The 27,817-nt window shown below is 41.6% G+C and overlaps 1 protein-coding gene across 1 annotated transcript; it reads left to right on the forward strand.

Annotated features, from left to right (window-relative positions):
- LOC130366918 (uncharacterized) lies at window positions 1-27,817 on the forward strand. Its single transcript, XM_056569276.1, has 7 exons — window positions 1-135; window positions 9,811-10,053; window positions 10,149-10,565; window positions 13,552-13,668; window positions 14,019-14,043; window positions 23,202-23,233; window positions 27,163-27,817. The coding sequence occupies exons 1-7, from the start codon at window positions 69-71 to the stop codon at window positions 27,225-27,227; spliced, it is 966 nt and encodes a 321-aa protein (XP_056425251.1). The 5' UTR covers window positions 1-68; the 3' UTR covers window positions 27,228-27,817.

Here is a 27,817-nt window from a genome sequence, read left to right on the forward strand (position 1 = left end):
AAAAAGGAAGGATGTGGTTATCTCTAGGTCACGTTGCATTGCACTTTTAGTAAAATGCATAGGAGAAGATGTCTGCTATGATGAAAGTTATACTAACTAATTTACTGCTATTTTTATTAACAACTCAACAAAAAGGTAAGTTTTATAAAAAATTAGATTTTATCAGAAATATGATGCATGTGTAATGTGTATAGCCTTGGCCCGGCAATTAATTCAGCCCCTGTGTCTTGCTGTACGGACTCTGTCTGTTGTCGTTTTTCTAACAAAGCATGCTGTGTATTTTTTGTTGTTGTTTAATTCATACGGAATCTAAAAGGAACAATGGTGTATGTTTTTATTTAAACTAGTCTTGTTTTTCTAGGTTTTAAAGCCTCATTCACATCATGAGCCTATATACAATATCTATCTATCTATAACATATATCTATAGTAGACAGGGGGTGATGATGGATACTTAACTGGCAAATTGTCAAATATGTGACGCAAAAAGTGGGGTTGTGTTCATAGTAAATGTTGGATGATGGGGGTTGTAGTATCATGTGGCAGAGGTGGTGCAACCCTATGTTAAGATATTTAGTTCCACAAACCACTTTCCTATTAAAGCTGAAATCTGTACCCAGCCCTAGAAAAAAACCTCAAAAGCCAGAGTTTATGGATAACTTTACTTCAGAATGCAATACAATACAGGTGAATAATACTTTGGAATTGAGGCAGAACTGAGAATTCAGTACTTGAGGTACATGTGGTAGTTCTGAAGTAACTGGTAATTTGTCACAGTCCTGGAGTAATTGATAGACATTGGACTTGGTAGTATGGGACTTATAGAGATTTGAGCTGACTCTCCCGTGTGATTTAGGGGATTACTAATTTAGTGGTCTGAATTAATTTTCGGCTCTGATCCTATTTTATGGGGTTTGAATATATTTTTGGGTCGGCTTGGGTCAGAATTCATTGTGTGGTCTGTGATCTGAATTTCTTTTGAGTTCAACGGCTGTCCGGGCATGCTGGGAGTTGTAGATTTGCAACATCTGGAGGTCCGCAGGTTGAAGACCACTGGTATTGGAGGTTATACTCACGTGTCCCCGTTGCTCCGGACCATCACCGCTCGTCGCCGCTGCCCTGGATGTCGCCTTCCATCGCTGTCGCCGCGTCCCCGGGGTGTCCCCGACGCTCCGGCAAGGCCTCAGCTTCCCCGACATCCTCGCTCTCCGCCGCCGCCATCACGTTGCTACGTGCGTCGCTCCTATTGGATGACGAGACGGCGTGTGCAGCGATGTGATGACGACGATGGAGAGCGCTGATGATGCAGGGGATCCCGAAGAGGACGCGCCAGAGGCCCGAGGACAGGTAAGTGATCATTACCGGACACAGGGCACCGTAAATGGCACCGTAATCTGGTGGCAGCTGAAGCAGTTTATGCGATGGCCCCGACATACAAAAGCATCGTATGTTGATGCTGCCTTCAACATGCGATGGCCTCTGAGAGGCCATCGTATGTTGAAATGATCGTATGTCGGGGCCATCATAGGTCGGGGGGTAACTGTAAACATCTCCTGCAACTGTACAGAAATCACAGTGAGCTGGGGAACGAAGCGCATAGCTTCTAACAATCAAAACTTTTGACATTTCAAAAATGTTGCTAAATGACAGGAATACTTTACAGTGTTCATTTTAAAAACTTACGTCATGTCACACAGAAATGCCAAAAGTATTCCTTAATCACAGGGACACTGTAAAGTGTTACTATAATAAAAAAAATAACTTTTCACATGTCATGCAGACATTTCAAATGTTTTGATGAGTTAGGGTCTCAGAACTGGAACTCCCTCCAATCTCTAGATATAGCCAGAGGACGTACCGAGTTCAGTGCTCAGTCCACCTGATAAATGGGCTCCATTATAAGTCTAAGTGCTTCTCAGGCTATATCTAGTGATCAGAAGGGCCGGCCTTAGGGGTGTGCGAGCTGTGCGGCCGCACAGGGCGCCATAGCAACAGGGGCGCCGGGCGGCCGACACAGTTCGAACCAAGTATATATAATTTGTATTGCCCGACGCCCGGGATTTAGCCCTGCTTCGTGCAAGCAGCGCTAAATGCCGGTGTAATGAAAAAAACTGTGCCCTGTAGTGGAATGTGACCCTCCGCACAGGGACACAGTTTTCTGCTTTGCAGGCCGCTCCCTCTCATTACATTCCCACTACCCTCCCTCAACTGTGTCCCTATGCGGAGGGTCACATTCCGCTACAGGGCACAGTTTTCTTCATTACACCGAAAGGCTTCACTTACCCTGACCTCCTCCGCATCTCCGGTTGGCTGGCGGGCCGAGTTTGAAGAGGGATGTCGCACATGTGACGTACCTCCGCAGACCCGCACAGGACGCCGGTGACATCACTCGTCAGGGCACCACCGAAGAGAAGAGAAGCGCAGGTCAGGTAAGGTTGTCTATGTCTATGTGTGGGTGTCTGTCTGTGTGTGCATGTGTGGTTGTCTGTGTGTGTGTGCGCATGTGTGGTTGTCTGTCTGTGTGTGTGTGTGAGTCGGTGGGGGGAGGGGGGGAATGGGGGAACGACAATGCTACCGAACTTGGGGAACCTGCTACTACCTAATGTGGGGAAACTGCTTCTTCCTAATGTGGGGCTATACTGCACCTAATGTGGGGAGCTATACTGCACCTAATGTGGGGAACCTGCTACTTCCTAATGTGGGGCTATACTGCACCTAATGTGGGGAACTATACTGCACCTAATGTGGGGAGCTATACTGCACCTAATGTGGGGAACCTGCTTCTTCCTAATGTGGGGCTATACTGCACCTAATGTGGGGAACTATACTGCACCTAATGTGGGGAGCTATACTGCACCTAATGTGGGGAACCTGCTTCTTCCTAATGTGGGGCTATACTGCACCTAATGTGGGGTAGCTATACTGCACCTAATGTGGGGAGCTATATATACTGCACCTAATGTGGGGAACCTGCTTCTTCCTAATGTGGGGCTATACTGCACCTAATGTGGGGGAGCTATACTGCACCTAATGTGGGGAGCTATGCTGCACCTAATGTGGGGGCGCTAAACTGCACCTAATGTGGGGAACTATACTGCACCTAATGTGGGGAACCTGCTTCTTCCTAATGTGGAGCTATACTGCACCTAATGTGGGGAGCTATACTGCACCTAATGTGGAGCTATACTGCACCTAATGTGGGGAACTATAATGCACCTAATGTGGGGGAACTATACTGCACCTAATGTGGGGAACTATACTGCACCTAATGTGGGGAACTATACTGCCAACCTAATGTGGGGGAGCTATACTGCACCTAATGTGGGGGAACTATACTGCACCTAATGTGGAGGAACTATACTGCACCTAATGTGGAGAACTATACTGAACCTAATATGGGGAGCTATACTGCACCTGATGTGGGGAGCTATACTGCCAACCTAATGTGGGGGAACTATACTGCACCTAATGTGGAGGAACTATACTGCACCTAATGTGGAGAACTATACTGAACCTAATATGGGGAGCTATACTGCACCTGATGTGGGGAGCTATACTGCCAACCTAATGTGGGGGAACTATACTGCACCTAATGTGGGGAACTATACTGTACCTAATGTGGGGGAGCTATACTGCACCTGATGTGGGGAACCATACTGCACCTACTGTGGGGAGCTATACTGCACCTAATGTGGGGGAACTATACTGCATCTGATAAAGGGGGACATGGGACTGATTAAGGGGGCAGGGGATTGATTAAATATTTTTAAAAAAAATATTTGTTACAAAGATTTTTTTTCCTCTTTGTGTATGTTTATGGGGTAATAGGGGGGGGGGGGGGGGGGGCGCCACAGGGTTAGCTCGCACAGGGCGCCTGAACACCTAAGGCCGGCCCTTGGGATCAGCACTGAGACTCTCATTGATCAAGTCTTTTGACATCTGGAGTTTGCAAAAAAGCACCCAAAGGATTCCCAGACAGAAAGAAGATTCTTTGGTCAGATCACACCTATTGGCATCCCTACAGTGAAACACGGTGGTGGCAGCATCATGCTGTGAGGAAGGTTTTAAGTTTCTGGGAAGGGAGACTGATCAGGACTAGACAGGCGGAAAGCATGACTTCATGGCCCCCCTCCACTGTGGTTGCACAGGAGTTCATACTCAGCAGCATCATATTGACCTATTGATGGTTTGGAACCTCGGTGTTGGTGTCTGTAAAGTGTTACTCATTGGTCTCACTATATACCGTACCCATGTGCATCGGATCAGTATAGTTTTGTACTTCTTTTCCTTGCACTTTATTAGCTAGCTCATACATTGTAACCACACACCTGTTATATCCCCCCTGATGAGGCCCATCTGATTATAGGACTGAAACGCGTAGGAACATAGGGCTGAGAAATTGCTATGTATTTGTCTGATTCTGAGTCTGAGACTAGTTTGCATAGTACCCTTTACTGTTTTTATACTGTCGTGAAGGTGCTTATTCATTTCTCTGGTTGTCTGCTGAGTTGACCCCAGGTCTAAGACTATACATATAGATGCACTTTTGTCTCATGGCGCATTTTAGACTAGACTTAATAAAAGTTAAATTTTGAGTGAAAGCTAATAGGAGTGAAGTGCTTAAATATTCTTAATGAAAACCTGAGTACTTTAGATCCCAAACTGGGCTGAAGAATCCCCTTCTGATAAGACAATGACCCTAAACACAGAGCCAAGACAACACATGAGTGGCTTAGCCCTGACTTGAACCCAATTCTCTGGAGAGACCTGAAAATGCCTGTCTACATTGAACATGACAGTGTTTGATAAAATCTGTAGAGAAAAATGGCAGAAAATTCCCAAATGCAGGTTTGTAAACCTAGTGGCATCATAACCAGGAAGACTGGAAACTGTAATCTTTGTCAAATGTGCTTTAACTACCGTATTTTTCGCCCTATAGGACGCACCGGCATATAAGACGCACCCAATTTTAAAGGTGAAAAATCTAGAAAAAAAAGATTCTGCACCCAACAGTGATCTTCAACCTGCGGACCTCCAGATGTTGCAAAACTACAACTCCCAGCATTCCCGGACAGCCGTTGGCTGTCCGTGCATGCTGGGAGTTGTAGTTTTGCAACATCTGGAGGTCTGCAGGTTGAAGACCACTGGGTAGGAGGTAGTACTCACATGTCCCCGCCACTCCGGACCCGTCACCGCTGCCCTGGATGTCGCTCCATCGCTGTCGCCACGTCCCCGGGGTGTCCCCGACGCTCCGGACATCTTCTTCCCCGGGATCCACGCTCTCCGTCGCCGTCATCACGTCGTCATCATCACGTCGCTACGCACGCCGCTCTTATTGGATGACGGGATGGCGTGCACGACGACGTGATGACATAGAAGGAGAGCGCCGCCATGCAGGGGATCCCGGCACGGAGCAGACACCGAGGAGGCAGGTAAGGTCCCTCCCGGTGTCCTGTAAGCTGTTCGGGACACCGTGATTTCCTCGCCGAGGTCCCGAACAGCCCGACTTTCGCTTCAGATGCGGCGGCCAGCTTTGATACAGGGTTAATACAGGGCATCACCGCGATCGGTGATATCCTGTATTAGCCGCGGGTCCCGGCCGTTGATGGCCGCAGGGACCGACCTGATAGGTGTGTATTCGCTGTATAAGATGCACCAACTTTTCCCACCCAGTTTTGGGGAAGAAAAAGTGCATCTTATACTGCGAAAAATACGGTAAGTACTAAGTGATGGGTCTAAATACTTATGTCAATAAAATATTGCGTTTTTTTTTCCTTTTTAATACATTAGCATAGATTTTCACCATTTTGTTTTCAATTTGTCATTATATATTAGTGTTATAGAATGATTTTTATTTTAGCACAAGACCACAACATAAAAAAGTGAAAGGGTCTGAAGACTTTCTGAATGCATTGAGTATGGATTAAACTTAGAGGGATGTTTGTATCAAACCCCATTAGCCAGACACATGAAAGACACACGGTACATGATAGGGACCAGAAACATTTGAGGATTTTTTTTATTTGACTATGCTACAGAGGCTGTAAAGTTAGTGTAGTTCATAATATGGTCTTGAAATTCTTATGTGATCTTTGGCCCGATTTTTATTTTTTACCGGCATACAAAATGAGTGTCGTCTCAGGTTTTCCCAGGTTGCAGTGTCACCAGAGACATTACATCCCTAATCAGGTGTTCAAAGGGAGCCTGTCTGCTTCAGTGGGTGGAGTGACCACTGGGTGAGTGGAGGGATCATTGCTCACAGTGCTGCAGGGAATTGTCCCAGGTATGTTTCAATGGATGGGGTGGCTGATGTGTAGGAGGGAGAAAAGTGACTTCACAATTATAAACAAGGGATTCTGGAACTTGTAGTTAGACGGAGTGAACTCCAACAGGAATTAGCCATCTCACAAAAAAGAAATCAGCAGCATTATGGTAATCTCACAACACAGCTGTCACTCTGGGAAGGGATAGAGTGCAGCCCTAAACTTGCCCACACCCTCTGTCCCTGTCTACTTGCGTACCCGTCCTAAACAACGGGTCCACAACTATGAGGACGGTCCCTACCTAACTACGTGCAGGGACTGTCACGTGAAAATAATAAAATACAATATTGAAGAAGTTTGGAAAAGCTGGAGGCACACAAAACTAACAGAAAAAAATATAGACAAACACACAGAAAAGCGAGGTCAGACTAGCCGGGTCAGCAACTTGAAATGGCGAGGTACCAATACACAAGAGCAGAAAACAGGTCAAAAGCCAAGCCAAGATCAATATCCACATAACAACGCTGGTTACTGAAAACTAAGTTATTTCACTGGCTACTAGAAACAGAATGAGCTGAACTTAAATGCTCACACCACAGGTGCAGGCTCAGCCTGATTAGCTGCTACAGCCCAGAATGGCTAGGGCATAGCCAAGCAACCAGGCCAAGCCAAACCTCAGGAAAGATTAACCCTTCGAGTTACAGTCTGGCAGGTAGGTACTAAAATCTCAAACTAATATGGAATAACGTTGATATCACTTACCTTCCTTTTATTTTTATAATTGAGTTGGTATTAGGCTAAAATGTAAACCGCTTTACTAAATGGGTCCATTTCTATGATGCCTCTGTAATCATATCTTTTGGTGATTACAAGACTCCAATTCAGTCTGTATATAGAACAAAAACTCTACTTACATTGTGCTCTATACCAGAGGTCCATTGTTTATAATATAATGGTAACAGAGTTTTATCATATTAAAAGTCTGCTGGTATATCTGTTTTCTACTTATCCTGATTGTCCTAGTTTTAAGTCTCTGAATGGCCATTTAACTGCACTGCTGGACCACCACATGTTTGTATGCCAGATGTCTACCTGTCCCATCAGGTAAATATAAGGACAGAGACGGAGAAGGGAATCCTCATTGGGAATGCCCCATCTATACACCAGCGGGGTTTCCCTAATCTCTTGTTCCTTTTATGGCACAGGATGGGATGCCATACACTGCACTACACACAAGGGAGACCACCAAATGGCACTTCAACTTAAGCTCTGTTTCAAAGATAGTGAGTAAGGACTCCCAATGCAGTCTCTACCTACAGCATCAGGGACAGGTGTGCATGTTGGGACTACTGCTTCACTCCCTAGTGCTTTATAGAAATCCTCCAAGTTTATTTTCTTGCCCATATGATGCACACTTTAGTCCTACAGCGCCATTTGTTTTATTCCAGCACAGCTGCATCGATATGTGGTGTTCAAGTACAGGATGTTGTCCTGTTCAGTAAATGTTGCCTTAGGCACTTCTAGTATCTCTGTTCTAGGCCCAGTATTATGGGGTACATCTTGTTGTATTGTAATGTGATTTTGTGTTATGTGATAATTATCAGTGTTACTTTACCCTTAAGGAAAGCCCTGCAGAGTGAACCAGGTGATTCTGATGCCCCAGTGGGATGCTCCCATCTTGGTCCATGTGTGTAGGGGGAAGGAACTGTTCAGTGTTGAGTTAGGAGTTGGAATAGGAGGATAAACAGATGAACACAAGGCATACACAATAACCTCTTTATTATTCTCTAATAATAGCCTATAAAAAAAATCATGAAGTGCTACTTTAACCCCTTAAAGACAAATGTCGTGCATACACGTCATCATGCCAACAAGGGTGTATTCTGCAGGCTCCTGACTCAAGCCGACACCATACTGGGGAGCCCAGCTGTGTCCTGTAGGTGAGGGCTGCTGCTAATAGCTGGCATGCGGCGATCACAACAGCTGGCTATTAACCCTTTACCCGCAGCACAATCACGGGGGGAGCCATGCATTTGGTTCAGTCTGTCTGGAGCAGGCTCAACCAAATGAGCACAGATAACAATGGAGATTTATGGAACTGCATTGATCTGAATAAGGAATTTAATGATTCCTCCTAATAGTCCCCTGTGAGGTCCAACAAAAGTGTAAAAAAAAGTGATAAAGATTTAACCCACATACATTAACCCCTTTCATATCAAAATTTTTAATTACCCCCTTTTCCTATTTTCAATAAAAATATGAAAACAGAATAAAAAAAAACATGTTTGGTATCGCCGTGTGCGTATTTGTCCAAACTATTAAAATGAAACATTATTTATCCTGTAGAGTGAATGTCGTAAATGTAAAAAAAAATACCAAACCTCAGAATTGCGTTTTTTTTAAATCACATCGTACCCCAGAAAAAAGTAAAAAGCAATCAAAAAGTCAGATCAATACCATTATTGTACCAATACAAACAACAGATTACAGTGCATAAAATGAACTTCAAACAGCCCAGTATACGGGGAAAAAAAAAAGTTATAGGGGTCAGAAAATGGCAATTAAAATTTTTTTTTTCTAAAAAGTTTTATTTAAATGTTGTTTCTAAAAATTTGTAAAACATGATGAAAACTATACAAATTGCGTATTGTTTTAAGCATGTTGACCTAAAGTACCAAAATTACATGTTTGTTTGACCACAGGGTAAATGGCGTAAAAAAAGAAACCACCCCAATTTAGCAAAATTATTTTTTTAATTTGACCTCACAAATAATTCTTTTTCCGTTTTGGAGCATATGTTATGAAAAAATTTATGAAATTACAACGCACAATTGGTCCCGCAAAAAACAAGCTGGATGTGTAGATCAAAAAATAAAAGAATTATGAATATTAAAGGGCAAGGGGAAAAAAAGGAAAGGGCGACACCGAAAATTGGCCTGCTCTTTGAGGGGTTAAGTATTGCGGCATTAAATTATCTTGGGGTATCAGCATTACATGTAGTCTGCCCATTTTCTCAGCTACGTCCATTTTATTGATCATGAGATGCTGGTTTGTATGCCCATGGTTTAGTACATATGGCTATTGCTGCAGTTTTAATCTCTAGTCCATTGTTGGTTTATCTTATGTAAATTGTTTTGATTATTGTTTATTTTGGAGCCAACTAACAACAAGAGTTGTTTTCCACCCTGACACTTTCTCTAAATCAGAAGGATGCCGATATTCAGAAAGAGAAGGCTTGACAGCAATGTTTCTGTAAAAGCATGCCCCTAAACGGATGCATTATGGCCCCAGGGCTGCAGGTGAGGCAACACTGATATATAGGATGTGTAGGAATTAACCCCAACAGTGTTTTACCATTAGAAAAAAAAAATGGTAAAAAATAACATCCTGTCTGTTTGTCAGAAGTTTTTCTATTTTTTTCACGATTGCTTAAAGTAACGTTTTTGTCACAATATTTCTCATTTAGCTCATACTGTATATATTGTAGCCTATATTATGTTTTCCTGTTTTCTAAGAACATTCAACTTACGGATCTTAACATTTTACAGTAAACTCAGAAGTCATACTTATAGACAAGGCAGAGGACATTACCTACAACAAGCCTGAAAAGGGAAACACATCTGTATGGTACACATATACTGGAGAGTACTTTGAGCGCTCTGGAACAACCAAAACATGTGCAGATCCATCTGATGGGGGAATATTCACTTGCATGGATGAACAAATTAATGTAACGCAAAAACATATGAACTGTAAATTCCAAAAGATATTTGTTAACACATCGATTACAGGTATGTACTATTCTTTATATACTCATAGAATGAGCTAAACATGAAAGGTATGTGATAAAGGGTTAAGTGTCAATCACTTTTCTTGTTTTTTGCAGGAAATAATGTAATGGTGCCAAAAAATATTACAATAAAGACCGGGCAAAATTTTACCTTCCCAAGTCAGTTTAAGTATAATGGCTCATACATTTTGTTATGGATGAGTAGGTGGCAAAATATTTCCAAGTGTTTATTTTCAGTTGAGGTAACTCGAAATTTAGACGACTTTAGTTCTTCATGGAATAGACTGTGCTGTTCTACCAATGACACAAATCATGAAGAAAGAATTCAGTTTCAAAACTATTCAGGTTTACTTGATCAACATTTTCAACTGCACCTGTTTAATCTGAAGTCCTCGGACAGTGGAGAATATTTAAATATCAGATATACCTGGGTTAATGGGAAGATGAAATGGGAGCTAGTAAAGAGATATTCACTTAATGTAACTGAGAATGAAGACACAACGCCTATACCAGGTATATTTGGTTCAGTATTAACAATAGCCACATCTTGTGCATGCGTTTATTTAATGTGGTATTGTGCAATGTTAGCATTTTATTATTATATATGATTTATGAATATGAAAGTGAGCTATACATACAAATATCCCAGGTTTGTAGCCCCTCCCACTTTTATGTCATATTTAAGGTGGCAGATTAGTGTTTTTTTCAGGCATTTGGAAAAAATGTAATTGTTTGCATACATTGTGGTTAAGCTATGCATTCACGTGTTGGGACTTCTAAACATTCAACACACAATGCAGTGAAAAGCTGTTTACCACTTTCCCGATTTGTTTTTTTTAATATGTTATAATACATTTTATCACAATTAAAAAGGCCTCCCCATCTGGACAACCACTGTTCATTTACCCTATTAGGGGACATGGGCTTAATGATTAGCGTACATGGGCACCATGAGTATGGTACATTGTCATCATGATCTGAGTACATAGTCATTATGATTAGGGTACATGGGCATCATGATTAGGGTACATGAGCATCATGAATATGGTACATGGTCATCGTGATCAGAGTACATGGTCATTATGATTAAAGTACATGGTCATCATGATCAGGGTACATGGGCATACATGGGCATCAATATTAGGGTACATGAGTATTATGATGGGATTGGCTTAGAGCCTATTTACTAGACATTCAACATGACTAAACTCTTCTGTAGGAAGAGTGAGCTAAATGTCATCTGCAACAATGTGAAGAGTGTTGCAGTAGGGTTGCAATGTGGGTAATATGGTGTGTGTACCTGCTACAGTCTGATTCAGAAAATACATCTCCCCAGCAAATGATGAACTAAAAACTTTAAAAATGGATCTTTAAATGGTATGGAATGGAGTACCCCAGAGTATGGAATTGAGTACCCCTTTAACCCCTTAAGGACCAGGGTTTTTTCCGTTTTTGCATTTTAGTTTTTTGCTCCTTGCCTTTAAAAAATCCTAACTCTTTCAATTTTGCACCTAAAAATCCATATGATTGCTTATTTTTTGTGCCACCAATTCTACTTTGTAATGAGGTCAGTCATTTTGCCCAAAAATCTATGGTGAAATGGAAAAAAAAATCATTGTGCGAAAAAATTGAAAAAAAAACGCAGTTTTGTAAATTTTGGGGGCTTCCATTTCTACGTAGTACATTTTTCGGTAAAAATGACACCTTATCTTTATTGTGTAGGTCTATACGATTAAAATGATACCCTACTTATATAGGTTTGATTTTGTCGTACTTCTGGAAAAAATCATAACTACATGCAGGAAAATTAATATGTTTAAAATTGTCATCTTCTGACCCCTATAACTTTTTTATTTTTCCGTGTATGGGGCGGTATGAGGGCTCATTTTTTGTGCCATGATCTGAAGTTTTTAACGGTACCATTTTTGCATTGATAGGACTTATTGATATAAAAAGTGACCAAAAATGCACTATTTTGGACTTTGGAATTTTTTTGCGCGTACGCCATTGACCGAGCGGTTTAATTAACAATATATTTTTATAATTCGGACATTTCCGCACGCGGTGATACCATATATGTTTATTTTTATTTACACTGTGTTTTTTTTATGGGAAAAGGGGGGTGATTCAAACTTTTAATAGGGGAGGGGTTATTTATTCACTTTTTTTTCCACTTTTTTTTTGCAGTGTTATAGCTCCCATAGGGACCTATAACACTGCACACACTGATCTTTATCATTGATCACTGGTTTCTCATAGGAAACCAGTGATCGATGATTCTGCCGCTTGACTGCTCATGCCTGGATCTCAGGCACTGAGCAGTCATTTGGCGATCGGAAAGCGAGGAGGCAGGTAGGGACCCTCCCGCTGTCCTGTAAGCTGTTCGGGATGCCGTGATTTCGCCGCGGCTATCCCGAACAGCCCACTGAGCTAACCGGCAGTTTTTACTTTCACTTTTAGCCGCGTGGCTTAGCTCTGAGCGCGCGGCTAAAGGGTTAATAGAGCGCGACGCCACGATCGGCGCTGCGCGCTATTAGCGGTGGGTCCTGGCTTCACTATGACGCCGGGCCCGCCGTGATATGATGCGGGGTTACCGTGTAACCCTGCGTTATATCACGGGAGCAGGACCAAGGACGTATCGGTGCGCCCTTTGTCCTTAAGGGGTTAAAATGGAGTATTTAAAGGGGTACTCCAGAGTAAAAAAAAAAAAAAGGTTTTAAATTAGCTGATACCAGAAAGCTATACGAATTTGTAAATGACTTCCATAAAAATAGGTAAATTAAGCATTCTAGTACCTTCAGATACTACATGCCTTGTCGTGTAGTTTTTCCAGTCAGACACAGCGAACTTACCACCTCTGTTCATGTCAGGAACTGTCAAGTGCAGGATAGCTTTGCTATGGGGATTTGCGCCTGCTCTGGACAGTTCCTGACATTATTTTACGGAAAATAATTACATGACTTCCTGTAAGGCTTACAGTACTTAAAAGTACTGGGAAACTTGTGTTTTTAAAATAGAAGTAATTTACAAATTTATATAACTTTCTGGCTCCAGGTGATTTATAAACATCAACTTTGAAAGATTTAGCATACAGCAGCTGACAAGTACTGAAAGGCTTGAGTTTTTGTTTTAATAGAAGTATGGTATCTCAACAGTTGTCTCTTTTGCATCTCAGCAACATCCTTCATACTTTCAGACCTTGCTCTTTTAGGGTTTTTATCAGACAAACCTGATTACAAATTAGCCTGTCCTCCTTTTGAGCTCAGACCCATAGAAGAGAATCCCCCTCCCCCTCTTCCACTGCCATCCAGCACTGACTACAGGGTCTCGGATTGGTTGTTTTAACCATGGTTTACAATATAGATATTAGTTTACACGTTGTCAAAATCATTAGTGAAAAATATAACATTACTTTTTCTTTTTTGATGGATAAATGTTTTTACCATAATATATTTAAATGTACAATTAAAATTACCAAGTAATTAATGTTGTGTTACAGGACCTCAGACTCCTCATGATATTGATGGATCTTATTATACGATTGCTGGATCTGTAGGAGGGTTTATTGCACTTCTTGCCATTTTATTGCTGTCTCTTTTTTTCATCAAACTAAGAGGTAAGATTATATAAATCATGATGTATTATAGCTGTATTAAGAGGTTTCTAGATTGAAATATAGACAGGAAGGTAAGTGGATCAATGATACTTGGATGGACACAGAAGTCAGTTGACCTATATTTTTAGTGCTGACAGCAGGAATATTTCAGATACATGGAAAATGAAAGCTAATACTCCATCACTCCCCATGGTAACACACCCAAATCATATGATTAACTTCAGTCCCTACAACCTTTCCCCCATTTATGAAAAAAAAAATCTGGGACCTGAAAGCCAAGGAACACATAGATTGAGTAAAAATGATGGCATGCTGTTGACCCAATTTAATACTCTACTTTTTCTCGGTAGGCAAACATAAGAAGAGGACTAGAAGGTAATGTATTTTGACACAGTATGCAGATAAGTCTGTTTTTGATATTTATTTAATTTTCTTATAAAGAAACGATTTGTAGTTCTTGAAAGTGCTCCTAGAACTGTGTTGTTAATGGTCGCACCTGGTCAAACTTTGCATGTTGCACTCTGGACAGTTAGGAGATACAGGCCCAGACCTATCAGCAGCTGAGGTGGGGTATTTCATTCCTCCTCATCTTTCTGGTTCTTGCTCTTGATTTCAGTTTTGTTCTGATTTAGTTCTGTTTTTATTTCAGCCCTTTCTGTTTCTGTTTTGTTTTGTTAGTTTTATTTTGCTATTTGCAGTTCTGACCTGTTCATCTAGGGGGACATTTATTATAGTTGTACTCGGGGCTACAAACTCGTACTTGTGGCTGCAAAAGTTACGTATCTACCTGTATAAAATATAATACCTTTAGCAAAGGTGTACAATGAACCGCGTTCGAGGGCACGCCTATAGAGGGCATAATCTATGGATAAATTAATGAATAAGGGAGGGATGGGTGGGATTCAAAAACGTCACGTGTGCTCTGCCCTAAGGCACAAGGGGCATTATATATGCATGCCCTTCCCGCCCTAACTCCTATAACCCCACCTAGAGGTGTAGGGGGTGATGGTTACTCACGTCCCTCGCACAAATACAGCCATTAACAGGCTTAATACATGTACTCGAGCTACAAACTTATACTTGTGGCTGCAAATGTTGGGTACCTACCAGTATGAAATATAATACCTTTAGCAAAGCGGTCAGAGGTGTGCCATGAACAGCGTTCGAGGACACGCCTATAGAGGGCAAAAGTCAGACCTAATAGAAAGAATGACAATGACACACTAACCACCTCAACCATCATGTCCCCTAGGCTTAACTATATCTTGCGAGACGGCATTGCAGCTGCCAACTGGTAATGAGAAGCTTGTGGTAGTAACGCCTACACTGAATATAATGAATCGATATCAAACCAGGCTGACATCCTAGCTACTGTATATATTCGCCAACTTACCTTTGTCAATGTGGCAAGGAGGGTACTATTCTATGCTTGCCAGGCATAAACATAAAGCTATCCCAGGTCCCTGCTATTAAGAGACAAAATAAATGATAACCTGACAACTAGAAAGATCTTTGCAGATGATGACCTTATGACGAATGTTCACCTGTAGACTAACCGAAACTCGTGTAAATATTTTACCCGAAGCCATAACCTGACTACATGCAGTCATACCCTCAGTCACCAGATGTACGCACTCTTGCAGAAATGTGTCAGTAACAGTAACCTATGTGATGTGTGTGAACACGACCCCCATAATCTAGAAAATGACCCCATGTGTCACAGTTATTGCTCTTAAGGCACGTCAGTAACAATAACCTGCACTGAGTATCCCCTGTGGACATGGCAGGCAACAGGTAAACAACCACCTATGTCTCGAAATGTTCTTGCTCTGAAAAAGTGTCAGTATACAAGAACAGGCCTATATTACAGCATGCCAGAAGATAACTGCTACCACTGTGCCCATGTACAACATGCTGAACTACATACCACAAACGGACTCTGACACTGTATGCACCTTACACAACCTCACACCATAAACGACGAACGAAACCCTAAGCCATGTGCACAGAACAGGCGCTAACCTTGACCATATGCATTAACAATGTTAGAGCCATGTACCGAACCAATGCAAAACCTTAACCGCCTAACGTGACGGACGTGAGATGACCACCTGCAGACGTGGCAGGCCTGACGGGTATATGACCGCCTTAGTGTCGTCACCTTATTGCTCTGAAGATGTGTCAGTAACAATAAAGTGCCATGACATGTGTACCCAATAAGGTTATCCCTATATACGAACTAATTGATCTGAACAGTGTAAAACATATAACCATGCACAGAAACAAGTCTATAACCTCTAACATGATGGATGAGAGCAGAACAGTGAGGAAATGAGAACCTGACTGACCATCTGAAAATGCAGGGCCTGAGAGAAGAAGAGTATAGCATTGAACAGTATGACAACAATTAAGCTAAATTAAGTGATGTACTGAACACTCAGACATAATAACCGCACAGTGCTGATAACGCAACAGCCTGAAATAACAATTTGTTGACATGAAAAACAAATGCTGCTCGCATGAAGCCTAAACGTGACCGACCTGAGAATGTGGGAAACAGAGCACGGTTATAAGGAAACTGCAGCACCTGAGAAACCAACACAATGCCAATGTGGCAGCCTAATGCAATTAGTAGACCAGAACGTATGAGAGAAGCAAGACTAAACTATAACAGCCTAATAAGTTGATAACTGAATGCATTGTTTATTCCCTGTAGTATCGACTGCATAGTAACAGTGCCATAGCAAAGCATATATGTAGAAAAGATACCACAGCACAGGCATGCCTGGCATATCTGCATCATGGATGTATACAAAGAATGCATGCTAGAAGCCAATGCATGAATTATGCTGTGGTAACAGTGTACATGGTATATATGCTGTAGTAACAGCATGCGGCTTACCTCCCAGGCTTACACCACATAGATGCATCCCACCTAAAGACAACAAATACCATGAGAATAGAACCACCTATGTGTCAAGACGTTAGTGCTCTGAAGGTGTGTCAGTAACAATAACTGTTAAACTCCCACCTGAAAGCAAAACAGGTACCGTGGGGATACAAGCACCTATATGTTGAGGTATGAAGATGTGTCAATAACAATAACTGAGCAAATCGCATTCCCACCTAAAAATGTGTCAGGTACTGTGGGGATATAGCTACCTATATGTCAAGGTATTATTGCTCTGAAGACGTGTCAATAACAGTAACTGAGCAAATTGCATCTCACCTGAAGACGTGTCAGGTACTGTGAGGAATGCCACTTGTGTTGACTTAATGAAAAGACTACTATGAGAGCGTGTGAATGACTATTATAAGCATGTGTGAATGACTATTATGAATGCATATACCTTAGTTGACTACTCTGAGAGCATATACATGAATTGACTATTATGAAAGTGAATACGTGAAATGAATACTAAGAGAGCGTAAACATGAAGGGACTACTATGAGAGCATATACCTAATGTGACAACTATGACAGCGTAAGAGTGGCTACCATGAGAGCGTATGCATTAAATGACCACTATGAGAGCGTATGCACGAAGGGACTATTCTGAGGGCATATACATTATTGACATCTATGAAAGCGTGTACATGAAATGACTGCATTAAGAGTGCATACATGAAATGACTACTATGAGAGCATCTACATAAAATGACTGCTTTGAGAGTGTATACATGAAATGACTACTAGGAGAGCGTCTACATGAAATGACTCCTATGAGAGCATATACATGAAGTGATTACTTTGAGAGTGTATGTGAAATAACTATTATGAGAGCTTTAGAATGACTACAATGAGAGCGTATACATGGAATGACAACTATGAGAGCGTAGAAAGACTACTATGAGAGCGTATACCTGAAGTGACTACTATGAGAGCGTAAACATGAAAATACTGCTATGAGAGTGTATACGTCGCGTTACTACTATCAGAGCGTATACATGAAATGACTATTATGAAAGCGTAAACATGACTACTATGCAAGCGTGTACATGAAATGACTGCTATGAGAGTGTATACATAAAGTGATGACTATGCGTGCGTAAGAATGACTACCATGAGAGCGTATACATGAAATGACTGCTATGAGAGTGTATACATAAAGTGATGACTATGAGAGCGTAATAATGATTACTATGAGAGCATATACAGGAAATTGCTATTATGAGAGCGTAAGAATGACTACTATACGAGAGTATACATGATATGACTGCTAGGAGAGCGTATACATGAAGTGACAACTATGAGAGCGTAATAATGATTACTATGAGAGCATATACATGAAATGACTATTATGGGAGCGTAAGAATGACTACTATGAGAATGTATACATGAAATGACTATTGTTACGCCGAGCGCTCCGGGTCCCAGCTCCTCCCCGGAGGGAGCGCTCACGGTGTCTCTCTCCCTGCAGCGCCCCGGTCAGTCCCGCTGACCGGGAGCGCTGCACTGTCATGGCCGTCGGGGATGCGATTCGCACAGCGGGACGCGCCCCCGCTCGCGAATCGCATCCCAGGTCACTTACCCGTCCCGGTCCCCTGCTGTCATGTGCTGGCGCGCGCGGCTCCGCTCTCTAGGGCGCGCGCGCGCGCCAGCTCTCTGAGACTTAAAGGGCCAGTGCACCAATGATTGGTGCCTGGCCCAATTAGCTTAATTGGCTTCCACCTGCTCCCTGGCTATATCTGATCACTTCCCCTGCACTCCCTTGCCGGATCTTGTTGCCTTGTGCCAGTGAAAGCGTTTAGTGTTGTCCAAGCCTGTGTTACCTGAACTTTTGCTATCCATCTTGACTACGAACCTTGCCGCCTGCCCCGACCTTCTGCTACGTCTGACCTTGCCTCTACCTAGTCCTTCTGTACCACGCCTTCTCAGCAGTCAACGAGGTTGAGCCGTTGCTAGTGGATACGACCTGGTTGCTACTGCCGCAGCAAGACCATCCCGCTTTGCGGCGGGCTCTGGTGAACACCAGTAGCCTCTTAGAACCGGTCCACCAGCACGGTCCACGCCAATCCCTCGCTGACACAGAGGATCCACTACCAGTAAGCCGAATCGTGACAACTATGATGAAAGCGTAAGAATTACTACTATGCCAGCGTATTCATGAAATGACTGCTATGAGAGCATACACATGTAGTGACAACAATGAGAGGGAAAGAATAACTACTATGAGAGTGTACACGTGAAATGACAATGACTGTTATTAGTGTATATACTGAATAACTGCTAAAAGTGTATATAATGTATGCCTGCTATGAGCGTATATACCGTATAAGTGCTAAGAGCGTATGTAATGTATGACTGATGTGATCGCATATACCGTATACCGCTATGAATGTACATACCGCACAATTCTATGAACGTTCATACCGCATGATGCCATGATTGTATATACTGCTATGAGCGTATACACTGTATAAAGCTATGAATTTACCTACCGCTATGAACATATATACTGTAATATGTTATGAGCGTATATTCGGTATAAGGCTAAGAGTGTACAGTTATATACCGTATAATGCCAAGCCTTTACAAGCTGTGATACTTGCCAAAGGGGGCAGTACAAGATATTAACTCTGCAGGGTGCCCAAACTTTTACAGATGGCATTTTTTTGTTTTCTGTTATTTTAAAAGTGTAAATGATGGAAATACAATCTAACTTTTGTGGACATATTTTAAGAATGTCAAATCTGTAATGTGATGCCTTTTGGAGATTTTTCCATCTTTCCTTGGCTTCTTTATGCACATTAATACAAATTTTTACCTGGGGTGCCCAAACTTTTGATCCCCACTGTAATTTAACTCTTTCCTTGCTGGGCTTGCGCATAGCGCACAGCTCAGCAAGAGGTTAAGTGTGCCAGTAATGTGTATACTGTATACACATTGCAGGCTCACTGTAAGTTCTTGCTGGGCAGTAGATATACAGTGTATATCTACTGCTCAGCATCATCTGTTCTCTCAGGTCTGTACCTGCGAGCACAGCTGAAGTCCCAATCTATGCAGGGACACTGTACAGGCAGCATGCTGTGCTGGAAAATGCAGTATGGCTGCGCAGGGAAGTAGGGATACTATGCATCACTCCTTCTCTCTCTCTCACTCCTAAACTATGGTGTTTTTGCTTAAAAATGCCAGAGTCTCAGAATTGCGGCAAATTGGAAAAACCGCCAGAGCGCAGCAAAACACAGGGGTCAGGGGAAAAAAACCCATACGCAAAAACGCAAAGTGGGGTTGGCGTTTTGCGTTTCCCCATTGAATCCCTGCTAACATCTGGCCGGAGAAACACCATACGGACGTTTTGGCATTTTTGGGGGGGCAAAACACCCCAAAAAAACGAAGAGGAGACTTAGCCATAAGCAAGTTTTGAAGTAATTCTTTTTTTTGCTTTAGTTTTGCATATGTTCTACATACGTATCATACTAACACAGGGAGTTGATAAAGTTTGTATCTTTTGCCTAAACCTGTATCCTGACTTGTATTCAGACTTGTTTGTGTTTTGTGCTCCATCATGGTATGGGTCCTGATCTATTGCTTCTCTTGCTTTACTCCCAGCCTTGTGTGTTATTTTTCTGTGATTTGTCTCATGTGATCCTGTACCTGTGTATCCTGATCTGTGTAGTGTTCTGACTTTAGTTACCGTTTAACTCACCTTTATTCCTGGTAAATCTGCTGCTATTTCTTCCTGGAAATTTGTTTGTCATTACTCTCATTCCTGCCATATTACTTTGGTCCTGAATCTGTTAGTCAGTACTTTATTTTCCTGCCACTAGATCTTCATAATTCTTGTTTGTTACCACTTTGCATATCTGCCGGTATATGTTATTCTGGTTTCCTGTCGGTTTTTATAGCTTGTTAACCCTTTGTATCCTTACTAATGATGACCCTGCATAGCACAAAGACTGTCGTCCAGTTGTGGATCCACTGTTTGGAGCAAATATGCAAGTGGGCAGGGATAGTGGTTCTGGGTGAGCTCAGTGCCGCACTATTCCATGCCCTACGTGACAGTTTCTTTGGCCTTACTTCTCTGCACCTCATCATGCCCACCTCATTATTGAGGGTTGTCAAACAGTGTAGATAGGTTTATAGAGTGGTTGTAGTCGGAGGCAGAGAGATGTGGGGAAAGTCTCCACATAAAAGGGGAGGGCTTAGTAGTATTTTTTTGCTGTTTTCTTTGTTTAGGGTTATTCAACAAATTGCAACCATTTTTAATCTGTTTGTCATAGTAACACTTGTGACCTGTTTTGTGATGATTTCTGAGATCATCAGATTTCTTTCCTGACATTAGCTTTTGGAGCTTTGTTGACCTCTATTTTCTGTTAACGTGAACAAAGAGGAATATTTTTTTTTTTTTACTTCATTTATTTATAGCATGTAGTAAGAGGAAGCTAGTACAAATACAGCTCCTTGAGAGATGTTTGAAAAACATTTCAATAAGCCTTTACATAGTCTTATAAACATAGGGGGAAATGTATCAAAACTTGTGCAGAGGAACAGCGGAGCAGTTGCCCATAGCAAATAAACAGATTCCAGCTTTTTTTTTTTTTTTAATGAAAGGATTGGTTACTATGGGCTCCACTGTCCCTCTGCACAGGTTTTATAAATCTTCCCCATCATGTTTTGCGCAGATGTACATCTTCAGGCTTACAGACTGCCAAAAGACCCTGTGTACTTTGGTGGCTCCAGACAGATCCCTTCCATCTGTCCCCTACTTCTTGTTACCTACTGAATCTATTTTTATGAAGGATGAGGATGGAAAATGCGGGGGGGGGGGGGGGGGGGATGGGGGTGGAGGAAACCTATCTAGATGAAAAGTTGCTGAGTTGCAACCAATCAGATCGCTTCTTTCATTTTTCAAAGGCCTTTTCAAAAGTGAAAGGAGCAATCTGATTGGTTGCTATAGGCAACTCATCAGCTTTTTCTCTGGACAGGTTTTCATAAATCTCCCCTTGTGACTTTAAAGATGAAGGCTATGCCATTTTATCCTAGTGTGTCTCAATACAGACACAGTGTAGACACAAAATGGTATGGGTTTTTTAAAAGCAGAACATGTTTAGACCAGGACTAAATAGAATTTTAGGAGTGAGATTTTCCAATTTTTGGATGGTAGCTGTGGTCTATAGGAATATATTGTGTTGCATGTAACACACTTAACTCCTCTATACGGTTGACATAGCCCAATAAACGACCACGGACATATATTTACGTCCGTGGCTAGCTCTCGATCTGTGAAGCGCCTTCAGAAGCTTAATGCGCTTCGTATTTGTGGGGTCCCAGTTGCTATCAACAACTGGGACCCACGGCTAATACCAGACATCACCGATTGGGCTTATGTCCGGTATTAACCCTTTAGAATGGGAGAATATTTTGCCGGTTAGCTCAGCGGAGCTGATCGGGACCACCGCAGTGAAATCGGCCCATCCTAAACAGCTGAGAGAACAGCGGGAGGCTCCCTACCTGGCTCCACACTGTTCAATTGGCATTTGATTGCTCCAAGCCTGAGATTCAGGCTTCAACAATCAAGCGCAGATAACACTGATCAATGCTATGCTATGGCATAGCATTGAACAGTGCATGCAATCAGTGTAATGCATGTTATAGCCCCCTATGGGGGCTATAACATTGCAAAAAAAAAGGGTAAAAAAAAGAGTTAATAAATGTGATTTAACCCCTTCCCTAATAAAAGTCTGAATCACCCCCCTTTTCCCATTTAAAAAAACTGTGTAAAAAATAAACAAAAATAAACATATGTGGTATCGCCACGTGCGTCAATGTCTGAACTATAAAAATATATCATTAATTAAGATGCATGGTCAATGGCGTACATGGGAAAATGACTGATGTCATTACAAAGTAGAATTGGTGACACAAATAAAAAACCATCATATGGATTTTTAGGTGCAAAATTGAAAGGGTTATGATTTTTAAAAGGTAAGGAGGAAAAAACTAAAGAAAAACACTCCGTCCTTAAGGGATTAATAAAGTTAAAAGTGGAATACTCTGTTTGTAGCCCGGGCTCTTTCTGCACTCCAGGTTTTTTCTGCCTATATCAAGCACACTTATCATCACTAGTCATACAGCAACATTTGTTTTAATCCAGTGCAGCTGCATTTATGTGTTTTATTACCCTACCTTGGTCATGTGATCACAGTCTGACTTTCAAGAAATCTTTCAGCGTTTTATGGTCAGTACTGAGTCTGACTACCTGTGGACTATAGGATGACAATCACCTACCAAATCCCTCCTACTAGCTCCCAGACCTCTTCCTGCTCCATTTGTTATCTCTATGGGATTAGAATATATAGTAGTTTTAAAACTCATCAGGTCTGTGTTCAAACATTGCGTTTCTTGCTGCTTTTTTCTCAAATTTTGTCGAAACACTTTTTCCCAAACCAAGCTAAAACTAACTTTATTTAATTTAGGGCACTGGTGGCATTACATGGGTGTTGTTAACCTACCGATCTCTTTAGTCTTCATCTAAATAGATACAAAAGATGTTCTGTTCTGGTTATTTATTTATCTTTCTTATTTGCCAGTTCACTTGTAGGTCTTCCAGATGACTATGAAAGTAAGTAGTTTCATTCTACAACTGATACCATGTAAATCATTTTTTACTTACAATACTAAATTTAAAAACTTCATTACAACAAAGTATGATCACCAAGTACCGGATTGGACCAACTAAACCACAAATCTTGATCTCAGGCTGCTTTCACACTATAGAATTCTCAGTTTTAAAGATCGATTATAATGACCCGTTTACAAAACCATTAAAAATGGCCGTTAAACGACCGTTTAAAAATCCCATTATAGTCTATGGGATTTTTACATTACTCATTTTAACCCGTCATAGCCCGTTATTAATAACAGACGCTATTTTGTGACGGAAGAAAGTAACGGGAAAAATTGTTCATGCACTATTTCTCCCGTTACCTCTCCCATCACAAAATAACGTCCATTATTAATAACGGGCTATGACGGGTTAAAACAGGTAATGTAAAAATCCCATAGACTATAATGGGATTTTGTAACGTTTTTAATGGTTTTGTAAACGGGTCATTATAACGGATCTTTAAAACTGAGAATTCTATAGTGTGAAAGCAGCCTGAGATTAAATACTTAAGAGATTATTGGAGTAGCAAATTATATTTGTGCATAGATAAAAGTAAAGTAAAGTAAATTAAAAAAAATCATCTGTCCCCTATTTATAGCATTTCTCTCTGTTGTGTTTACATGTCCCAGGTGCTAGAGAAAGAGAGAGTGAGAGAGAGAGAGAGAGAGAGAAAGAGAGAGAGAGAGAGAGAGAGATGGCCACCTAAAAATCAACACCAAAAAATAGGCCACAAGATACTAATGGATATCAAAGAATATTCAATCAACTTTATTAAACATATATAAAAATGACATACAATGCTAAAAGCATGTGGTAGGCACAGCAGGAATAAGAACAGAAAAAAGGAGGGGTATACTCGAAATAACAACCACATATGGTAGGGGAACACAAGTATATCAGATAGGTGGAGTTGTGCATAACACTGGAAACTGCTGGAAACGCAAGCAGGCTGTAAATAAGAAACACTCCTAACCCATAGGTATATAAGGATGATAGTATAAAAAAATCAAAGACAGTAAACTGTGCACCCTGTAGCGAGATACCTCACCTCCAGCCCCGAATGCACGTCTTCGCCCTTCACTCTGTCAGACTGTTCTCATATCTCGCAGTTTACTGTCTTTGATTTTTGATCCTATCATCCTTATATACCTATGGGTTAGGAGTGTTTCTTATTTACAGCCTGCTTGCGTTTCCAGCAGTTTCCAGTGTTATGCACAACTCCACCTATCTGATATACCTGTGTTCCCCTACCATATGTGGTCGTTATTTCGAGTATACCCCTCCTTTTTTCTGTTCTTATTCCTGCTGTGCCTACCACTTGCTTTTAACATTGTATGTAATTTTAATATATGTTTAATAAAGTTGATTGATTATTATTTGATATCCACTAGTATCTTGTGACCTATTTTTTGGTGTTGATATCTAGCTGTATCTTAAAGGAAACCTGTTGATTGTTAATGCTGCCCAAACCATGGGCAGCATAAAACTGATACAGGCAGTGGAAAGCAGAGACACTATGATGTACTCTGAAATGCCAGCTGTTTAAGTAGAATCACAGTGAAAAAAATGCATTGAAACCTTGGTAAGAAGTCGCAGGAGGTGGTATCCATGGCTGCTACCTGCCATACTGCCCATGAATAAAGCATCCCTTCCTATTCACTCCTAGGGAAAGATGCGTCACTCAAGGATGCGGGAACAGGATGCAGCAGATGGGAGTTGCACTAATGAGTGGTGACAATTGGGGGTGATTTGCTCACAGGGATTACCATCTCCAGGGTCTGAGATGGTTGGCACTCTAGAAATTACAGTCTAACACAGTTCGCTTTAAACTGGCCTCAGATAGCTTTATTCTTTATTCACAGCAAACAAATCAGCAACAATGCACATTATACATAACAAAACCTGCCTGGCTGAGCATTAACTAACAGAGGACAGCGTGCCTAATATTTTTAGCCTATTGCTTGATATTACCAATGTAATGACACCTCTGACCAGATGTTGTCCTCCTGTAGCTCCCACAGGCCTAACACTGCCTGTTTCCACTTACACTGGGAGCCACTCTCTTGCATACTGTGCACACCTAAGTTAGTCCACTAAAGAGTTATCCTACAGAACCCGAGCTCTCTGATGCTGAACCAATCACCTGGACTGGTCAGGAAGGGAATGATAGGCTCCACTACCAACCTGCTTGTAATTGCCTAAAAGCCAGGCCCATAAAAATTACTTCCCAAAGTCCCCAGCAGGCTATGTTTTGCTAACAGTAGCCAGCTACCCTGGGTTTCACACATCTCACCCATCTTTCCTTGGATGAGATGTGAACTAATATGGGGAATGGAACATCTTAGCTATGAGGAGCGATTAAAGGAGTTACAATTGTTTAGTCTTGAGAAGAGACGTTTAAGGGGGGATATGATAAACGTATATAAGTATATTAATGGCCCATACAAAAAATATGGAGAAAAACTGTTCCAGGTTAAACCCCCCCAAAGGACGAGGGGGCACTCCCTCCGTCTGGAGAAGAAAAAGTTTAGTCTCAAGGGGCGACACGCCTTCTTTACTGTGAGGACTGTGAATTAATGGAACGGTCTACCTCAGGAACTGGTCACAGCAGGAACAATTAATAGCTTTAAAACAGGATTAGATACATTCCTGGAACAAAATAAGATTAATGCTTATGAAGAAATATAAAATCCCATCCCTTCCCCAATATCGCGCCACACCCCTACCCCTTAATTCCCTGGTTGAACTTGATGGACATATGTCTTTTTTCGACCGTACTAACTATGTAACTATGTAACTATATGTAACTTTCTTGAGTTTCGTAGATGTAAGGGAGAAATATAGTGATCCCTGACTGCCATTCATGTATCTGTCTTACATTAGTTACCAGGGTCATGACGGCTTTTTAGAACTGTGCATTTCAGAATAAATCATAGTATCTCAGCATAGTGTTTCATGCTGCCCTTGAAACAGGCAACAGGTTCCCTTTAAACCATAACAGTCAATGGAGGACCATGTAAAGTTGAGGACTTTGACAGATCTCTTTGATAAGTACTGAGTGCTCCTCCACTATACTAGGAGGAAGTAACACAACTCTCCAGATAGCTAGCTATATGTACAGCATACTAAGTGCTGGTCATGTTGCTAACCATACACAGTGCCATTTACATGTGACACAACACAATTCTAGTCAAATGCACTTAAAATGGGCCTGCCACATCACAACCATATGTGCCAAATATATACTTTTCCTGCAAAATTCCCTTTCATATACAGTGAAGCCTCTTTCAGAAGACCAATTGCATTGAAAAGTGATCTTCTATGAGGGTTGTCTTCTTCTCAAGGAAAATGGCCACTGGTCATGGTAGGCTGAAAATCCATCACACAAAATCTGGTCTGGATAAGGCGGTGGTCTTCTTAAAGAAAATGTCTTTTGGATAAGTTTAACTGTACTGTGCAAACCATAATCCCACCAACCATCTATATGGATCTACGACATCGCCACCACCTGTGATACCTGTGGAGTAGGCTTTTAGGCATGGAAGACAGCTGCTCCTCAGTATCTGCAGCACAGAATGCTAGAGAAAAGTACTTTTAGGCCCATTTCACACACATGTACCTGTGTTTTCAGTGGTGTTTCTGACCTCATTTTGTTTGCTTTTTAAGTATAAAAATATTATTTGGTAAAATATGTGAATGCATCTAAATGCATCTCTTTTATTACCCAGAATGCCTCAGTAGCTTAAAATTTATAGAAAGACAGAATCCACAATCTCAAGTCTTTGGGTTGTCTCCTTGTCTGCAAACTTCATGTTGAATATGATTATAATTTCTTTTGCACACTTTTAATAAATGTATTAAATAAGGAATGTACTTTATTACAGATATGCCATACGCAGTGAGTGAACAGAGAAAGGAAGTAACCAACGTTATTTACGCACTGGCATAAAACGTAGTGCCCACTGCGGATGCTGAATATTCTGAAATACAGCTCACAAATGTGGCTTTATCTGGTGCTCATGGTTCAGAAACTGATGCAAATATTGTTACTGATGCGGAGTATGCAGTAATCACAAATGTTAAAAAAATTAAGGAATAAGGAAATGTATGCTTTGCTTAGTGTGGAGTGAACATAAATAACTATTATATATACCGTATATACTCGAGTATAAGCCGACCCGAGTATAAGCCGAGACCCCTAATTTCAACCCAAAATCCCAGGAAAAGTTATTGACTCGAGTATAAGCCTAGGGTGGGAAATACATCATCCCCCCCTGTCATCATCCAGACCCGTCATTAACATCCTCATCATCATCACCGCCTGTCATCATCCAGACCCTCATCATCATCACCTGTCATCATCCCCTTGTCATCATCCCACACATCCCCCCTTCATCATCCCCTTGTCATCATCCCACACATCCCCCCTTCATCATCCCCTTGTCATCATCCCCACCCCCCTTCATCATCCCCTTGTCATCATCCCACACCCCCCCCTTCATCATCCCCTTGTCATCATCCCCACCCCCCTTCATCATC

This window comes from Hyla sarda, chromosome 4, assembly GCF_029499605.1.
Source record: "Hyla sarda isolate aHylSar1 chromosome 4, aHylSar1.hap1, whole genome shotgun sequence".
Lineage (NCBI taxonomy): Eukaryota > Metazoa > Chordata > Amphibia > Anura > Hylidae > Hyla > Hyla sarda.

Coding starts and splice junctions, on each gene's coding strand:
- LOC130366918 (XM_056569276.1), top strand. CDS start 69: ATGTCTGCTATGATGAAAGTTATACTAACTAATTTACTGCTATTTTTA. Junction 136..9,810: donor ATTAACAACTCAACAAAAAG/GTAAGTTTTATA, acceptor AACATTTTACAG/TAAACTCAGAAGTCATACTT. Junction 10,566..13,551: donor AGACACAACGCCTATACCAG/GTATATTTGGTT, acceptor GTTGTGTTACAG/GACCTCAGACTCCTCATGAT.